This window comes from Acartia tonsa, chromosome 12, assembly GCF_053477335.1.
Source record: "Acartia tonsa isolate MP-2025a chromosome 12, ASM5347733v1, whole genome shotgun sequence".
Lineage (NCBI taxonomy): Eukaryota > Metazoa > Arthropoda > Copepoda > Calanoida > Acartiidae > Acartia > Acartia tonsa.
Genome location: NC_137271.1, coordinates 3627332 through 3635315, shown reverse-complemented (window position 1 = coordinate 3635315; position 7984 = coordinate 3627332). Strand labels below are relative to the sequence as shown.

At 28.8% G+C, this 7984-nt stretch overlaps 2 protein-coding genes across 2 annotated transcripts; both read left to right on the top strand.

Annotated features, from left to right (window-relative positions):
- On the top strand, positions 1–4969 carry LOC145333128 (uncharacterized). The gene is made up of 3 exons (XM_080178283.1): positions 1–87; positions 1216–2680; positions 3058–4969. The coding sequence occupies exon 3, from the start codon at positions 3095–3097 to the stop codon at positions 4550–4552; it is 1458 nt and encodes a 485-aa protein (XP_080034409.1). The 5' UTR covers positions 1–87; positions 1216–2680; positions 3058–3094; the 3' UTR covers positions 4553–4969.
- Positions 4970–5931: 962 nt separating this feature from the next.
- Positions 5932–7266, top strand: LOC145333816 (uncharacterized). Its single transcript, XM_080179060.1, has one exon. It carries the CDS (start codon positions 5993–5995, stop codon positions 6989–6991), a length of 999 nt encoding a protein of 332 aa, XP_080035186.1. The 5' UTR covers positions 5932–5992; the 3' UTR covers positions 6992–7266.
- The last annotated feature ends 718 nt before the right edge of the window (positions 7267–7984 follow it).

Genomic DNA, 7984 nt, shown 5'->3' with positions numbered 1-7984 from the left:
AGATACTTATGATGAAATAAAATGATTGAGCTAGAATAGTAAGATAAAACTCTACTCCAAGTTCATTTGAAAAAAAGGAAAAATCAGGTGACCTGTCTTAACTTGTTAAAAAACCCGCGACCTTAGCTGATCAAGTAGTGCTTCTTTTCTTCGTCGGGAAGGTTCGAATCTAGGCCCGACACTGCGTCATAACTATAGACCTTAAAAATGGTTCCTACTGTTGCTATGTCAGGTGCACGACATTAATATTTAGGACAGGGGGAATTCCTTGGCCCACAAACAGGTGCAGCTCATTACCATGTACAGTAAGGACTTCTCAGACAAGAGTCTTGCAATCCAAGGGTTGGTTGTCTGTTGGATGTTACTTAACTTTGAAATCTAAGGAAAAGCCCGCCCTAATTGAGGTAATAGGTAATAATAGATTGTTAATACCAAGTAAAAAACTCACCTCTGTTAGAAATTTTTTTTGATAAAATTCAAATTATATCTAGGTACCTAATGAGTTTTACTTAAAATGACAATCTTCATTGTAATTTATCAATAATGCGGAGCAATTTCCGCGACTTTGTATTAATGAATGCTCTAAATTAAACAAATGTATTTTTTATCTTGTTTGGGTTATTCAAATTTTGAAAAATACTGAAATATTTTTATCAGAAAGAGTTATTTAGAATCTATAGCTGTTGTTAGATCCTAAACAATTGTTTTAACATAAATGTAAAAAACATTATTTCTTTTCACTTTTATCTAATAAAAGGGGGGTGGGGGGAGTTTGTATAGGTATAGTAAATAAAAGTTTAGTATAAATTTTTGCCCTGGACGTTTTGGCTTTTTTTTATAGTTATCAATCCGATTCTTTTTGTAAAATGTCACATATTATTGGATCTGAAAATTTAAATAAAAACTCATTTATGTAAAAAAGGTTCAATTAAAAAAATCAGTTCGATATCTTTAACAATAAGCTCAGAACTTTTAATTTAACTAGCCCCTAGAAGAAAAGTGCCAAAATTAAATTTTCAAAGATTTTTAGGTAGATCCAATCATATACCTAACAGATTTTACAAAAATAATTAGGTTGATAACTATAACAACAAGCCCAAACGTCCAGGGCAAAGTTTCTAAAATTTCATTTCCCATAAGTGTACAAATCCCCCCCCCCCTCCCCTTAATAAATATTATTAGAAATAGACCTCATCTCAACACACTTTATTTTAGATTATTGCTACGTAGGAGAAAACCAACAATCAAGATTAAGCTAGATAAGGATTAAAACCTACAAATAAATCATGGAAGTTAAAGAGAAAAAGTTTCATTGTCAATTGTGTGAAAAGTCATTTACACGGCCAGATAATCTAAAGGCTCACATTAAAACACATTATGGTGAAAATCCATTATATCCATGTGGGGTGTGCGGTAAATCGTTTACACTCCCACAGAACAGAACTATTCATATGAGAATACATACAGGAGAGAAACCTTATTCATGCGAAGTATGTGGTAAATCATTTACACAATTCAGTGTCAAAGAAACCCACCTAAGAACCCATACTGGTGAGAAACCTTATTCATGTGATATATGTGGCAAGTCGTTCTCACAACTCGGGTGTAAAACTGCTCATGAAAGAATACATTCTGGAGAAAAACCATTTCCGTGCGAGGTATGCGGAAAATTATTCTCACGATCAAGTCATAGAAATAGACACATGAAAACACACAACAATGAACACAATATTAATTTTGCAGATTGTGGTGAAGAAATAAAAATAGATTCAAAAGAAAAGGAATCTTTGAATAATACTGGGAATAAACCATATCCTTGCGATATATGTAGCAAATCATTTGCACGATTAGGTGACCTAAATGTTCATAAAAGAACACATACAGGAGAGAAACCATATTCCTGTGATATTTGTGGAAAAGCATTTTCACGTTCAGGTCATAAAAGTAGACACATGAAAACACACAAGGACAAAATAGAAACAATGGACAGTGAACAAACTGTTGACTATGTTAATTGTAGTGGAAATATAAAAGGAGAAATTGAAGAAACTCTTGATGATGGCCATTTTACAATTAAAGAAGAACCTGTTTATATGGATGTAACTCCGGATATTATGAATGTGAGTGTAGAAATTAAGGAAGGAGAAGAAGAAACTCTTGATAATGATTCTCTTTCTATTAAAGAGGAGCCTGCTGATGATGACAATGCTTATGACTCAGTCAAAATAAAAGAAGAAGAAACTGGTGATTATCTCTCTGATGATTAAATCATTTTATAATTAATATTTAAGAATACAATCTTTATAAATCTTTAAACTTGATCTTTATTGGCGTTATTTTTGAAAATCAAGTTTTAGTTTTTACTTTGTGAATTTCTACTAAAATAATTCTTGAACTAAATTGCTTGTAATTGTTACATTTTGTAGATTAATGCAAGTATACTATTTAAAGACGCGAATTCCTTTAATTTTAAACTTGGCAAATAGTATTTGATGCTTTGTCTTATTGTTAAACCAAAATATTACTTAGTATAAATAATTTTGTAGAATAATGAAGTAAGTTTTGATAATGTTCGTATTTTCTAAAATCTGTATTTTATTTTTTTCAGATTAAAAAGATGAAAAAGAATTAAAGCGCTAGAAGAGTAATAATTGTAACCTTTGATCATTTATTGATACAGGTGACTAATTAACTTTTTACTATGTTGCTAATATTTCCCCCTTTAAATTTACTTAATACTAATTGTTCATAAAAAGTTAATAATAAAATATGAAAATTATACTTTTGTGATAAAGGTATGCATCTTTAAAAAAATGTAATATTTTCATAAAAACATGAAATGGAAATCTTTTGGTGTTGTCATATTTATTATTATTTATTTTTCTATGAAGTATTTTCTTAAATGGTATTCTTGATTTATGCTTGCAACCATTTTTCTGAAGTGACAACCTTAACAATCACAACTTATAATTTTGAAGGTGTATCTCATAAACTGTCTTGTTAAAGTTAATAACTCCTTAAATGCACTTCTTGCAACTATCTCATTTTATATTTCAGATTTGTGACTGAAGCCCAATATCCATAAAATAGAATAATGGATATTGAAAAAGAGAAGCCTGAACAGAATGTTAATGCAAATGACACTGTCAATATAAAAGCAGAAGAAACTGGTGATCATAATGATCTTCTCTCTAATGAAGAGGAGCCTGCTTTAATTGACAAATCGCAAATGAGTGAAAAAGAGAAGATCTCTTGTCAGATTTGTGGCAAAATATTTAAGAGAGCTCATAATAGAGACATTCATATGAGAACACACACAGGAGAGAAACCATACTCATGTGAGATTTGTTGGAAAGCATTTTCTATTTTAAGTAATAAAAATAAACACATGATGATTCATACAGGTGAAAAACCATATTCATGTGAAATTTGTGGTAAATCATTCCCACAATTGAGTGATAAAAATAATCATATGAGAGTTCACACAGGAGAGAAACCATATTCATGTGACATTTGTACAAAATCATTCTCACAGCCTGGTCATAAAATTAGGCATATGAGAACTCATACAGGGGATAAACCATATTCATGTGAAATTTGTGGTAAAGCATTCTCACAGTCTGGTCATAAAGATAGGCATATGAGGATACATACTGTAGAGAAACCATATTCATGTGAAATATGCAATAAAACATTTTCTGTATCTAGTAATAAAGTTGCGCATATGAGGCTGCATACAGGAGAAAAGCCATATTCATGTGAAGTATGTGGTAAATTATTCTCTGAATTAAGTAATAAGAATAGACATGTGAAAACACACACGGATAAAAATGAAACAATAGACTGTGATCCAAATGCTGTCTTTGTTGATTGTGGAATGGATATAAAAGAAGAAATTGAAGAAACTCTTGATGATGATCATTTTACCATTAAAGAAGAACCTGTATATATTGATGTAACTCCTGATATTATGAATGTAGAAGAAGAAAATAAGGATGAAGAAAATAAGGATGTAGTATTTAACAGTGACCAAAATATTAACTTTGCTGATTGTGAAGAACAAATCCAAAAAGATATAAAAGAAAATAAATCTTTGAATAATACTGGTAATAAACCATATCCTTGCGATATATGCGGTAAATCATTCGCACGATCTGGTGACAGAAATGTTCATAAAAGAACACACACAGGAGAGAAACCATTTTCTTGTAATATATGTGGAAAAGCATTTACACAGTCAAGTCATAAAAGTAGACACATGAAAACACACAAGGACAAAATAGAAACAAAAGACAGTAATCAAACTGTTGACTATGTTGATTGCGGTGGAAATATAAAAGAAGAAATTGAAGAAACTCTTGATGATGGCCATTTTACCATGAAAGAAGAACCTGTTTATATGGATGTAACTCCTGATATTATGGATGTAGAAGAAGGAAATAAGGAAGAAGAAACTCTTGGTGATGATTCTCTCTCTATTAAAGAGGAGCCTGCTTATGACTCAGTCAGTATAAAAGAAGAGGAAACTGGTGATTATCTCCTTGATAATTGAAAAAAAAACAATATTTAATTATACAACATTGATGAATATGTAAAATGTAAATCTTAATCTTTTTTTCTTATTATAAGAAGTTAATTTATTAGATAGAGATGATACTAATATTTTAATTGAAATTTTTATTTTGAAGCAAATGAAGGATTTTTGTTTTAGCCTAAGTTAATGTTTTGTACTGTAATCTTTATTGTTGTTTACTTCTAAGAAAGTGTCAGTTTATACTTTGTAAATTAGAACTTCCTTTAGTATTATATTTTCAAACTATTTTTACAATAATAATTCATATTTTTATGTAAATCCACCTCTTTGTATTGTCTCAAAGTTGATAATTGTGCAAATATTTCAGATATTATTAGTTTTTATCTTTGAAATGAAATGACTCAATATTATTCCATATTTCATCTTTTTATCGTACTATAATATTACTTGGTGTAAATAATTTTGTTGATTAATGAATTTTATAATGTACCTATTTAGTTTCTAAAATGTCATCACTTTATTTTATTTTTTCAGATTAAAAGGATGAAAAAGAAATAAAGAGCTGGAAGAGTTATAAGAATTGTTACCCTTGTTCATTTCTAAATACAGGTGACTCATTAACTATCAACTATTTTGCTAATTCTATCAGTTTGAATATACCCAATCATAATTAAAGATTAGTAATCCCCGAGAACTTTACCAATTAAAACATATTTTGTTTAAAGTAAAATATTATTTAATTATTTATTATTTTATATATTTAACTTAATATAGGATACAAAAATTTCTAAGGAAGCTATTGATCATATTCAAAATTTGTATACTTTGTAACCATTATAAACCTTAAATTACTTCACATTATAAACATGAAGTCTAACATAAACATAACATAATTATTTTCATGGCAGCAGGAAACCAATCTAAAATAAACAGCAAAACATTAATGAAATACAATTCAATATTTGTTCATTATAAACCTTTTATAAAACTAATTTAATTATTTCAGACTGCTGAGGAATTATTATTTGGAGAAATATTGTTGTACCAGTCAGTACTTGTGTCTCCAAAGAATATCAGATTAATTTCATATTCATAATATTATATATCTAGGTAAGTATTTTTAGCATCATTGTATTTCTATAATTTATTTGATTAATATAACTTCTCTAACATTGAATAGAAAATTATAATCAATATTAAGAGTATCTACTTGTTAATTGTATCACAAGAATTGTGTTCTCATGTATAGCATTGAGATTAAGTTAATCAATATCGGGCATCAGACTCAACTGAGTATAACAGGTGTCCTATTTTAATACCATTAAAATGTACATTATCATAGTAGCAATTAATAAGTAGATATTTTATTTGAAATTATTTAAGTTTACTTTTACAGATTTGTAACTGATGCAACTGTAGAAATATCAAATATCTATAAATATATAAAAGCATAGAATAATGGATAGTGAAAAAAAGAAGAACTCTTGTCAGATTTGTGGCAAATCATTTAGTACTGCTAGTAACATATACACTCATATGAGAACACATACTGGTGAGAAACCATACTCCTGTGAAATATGTGGTAAATCCTTCTCACATTCTAGTAATAAAGAGAAACATATGATAATACATACTGGTGAGAAACCTTATTCATGTGATATATGTGGTAAATCATTTTCTGAAAAGGGAAGTAGAGATAGGCATATGAGAACTCATACTGGAGAGAAACCATATTCATGTAATATATGTGGAAAATCATTCACCACAGCTTATAATAAAGACAGTCATATGAGAACTCATACTGGAGAAAAACCATATTCATGTGAAATATGTGGAAAATCATTCACACAGTTTGGTAATAAAGATCAACATATGAGAATACATACTGGTGAGAAACCATATTCATGTGAAATATGTGGTAAATCATTCTCTCATTCAAACAGTAGAGATAGTCATATTAGAAAACATACTGGAGAGAAAACATACTCCTGTAGTGTTTGTGGTAAATCATTTACTCAATTAAGCAACAGAAATAAACATGCTAAGACTCATGAAGTACATACTAGGGAGAATAATATATCTCTTAGTGACAGCAATATAGATATTAGTGACAGCAATATTGATATTAGTGACAACAATATTGATATTAGTGACAACAATATTGATATTAGTGACAACAATATTGATATTAGTGACAACAATATTGATATTAGTGACAACAATATTGATATTAGTGACAACAATATTGATATTAGTGACAACAATATTGATATTAGTGACAACAATATTGATATTAGTGACAACAATATTGATAATCCTGAATTTGAACAAGTATTTATAAAGGAAGAGGACAAAACTAATATTTCTCAAGTGAAAACAGAAAATGTTGAAATGCAAGTTGAAGAAGAAGATTTGGTGAAAAAATATTGGGAAGAATTTACTTCAGATTTGCCTTAGTACCTAGCTACTGTGGACATTGTTATTCATGATGAAAATTAAATTGTTATTAATAATGTTAATAATGTATTTGAATTCATTTTTACTTTATTTTTATTACTTTCTAATTTTGCAAGTGTTAATGATTCAAATTACCAAATTACCTAGATGCTATTATTGAAATTACAATAATGTAAGTATTTTAATAAGAATATGTTATTAATATTACTACACAAGTATTTCCCCTTTGTTCTTTTTATGATTTTTTAAAATTGTTTTGAGATGATGTCATTAAGAGTGGGGGGGGAGTTTGTACACTTATAAGGAAATTAAATTTTAGCATAAAATATTGCACTCTCTGATTGGGCTTGTATTAATCTAATTTTTGTTTTAAAACTTCTTATAATATTGGATCTACCTGTAAAACTTTGAAAAGGGGACTATGCACGAACTAGAGAAAGTGATTCTAAGCACCATCCAGTAATGATTCTAAAAGTTTTTTTTTTTTTTTGAGTATTCTAGGTTTATGTTTGATCATATAGTTATACCAACTTAAAAAAATTACATTTCACTATGGGTTTTTATGAATAAAACTTTGAAAATAAAAGCATTTTTTGACGAAATATCATCAAATATTTTGTTGAGTTCAAATTGTTGTTTCAAGATTTAAACACAAAAGTATTTGATGATATTGCACAAATGAAAATGCTTAACAATTCAAAGTTTTTCCATATAAAACCAAATATCAACTTAATTATTTTAGTTGATATAACTATATTCAACATAAACCTTGGCAAGAGAAGGCAAAAAAATTCGGCGTAAAATGGCGGTTTTCGGTATGAATGGTGGTTCTACCGCCGTTTCTTCAGAGTTTCCACGTATACCTCTTTGTAGCTACCGCCATACCAATTTCAGTGTTGTAACTCTTTTTTTTTAGTTGAGTTATTTTGGCTATTAGTTTTGGTTTCTAAAAGTGCCACACCCGCCCTCCCCCTTTTTAAGGTTATTTTTTTA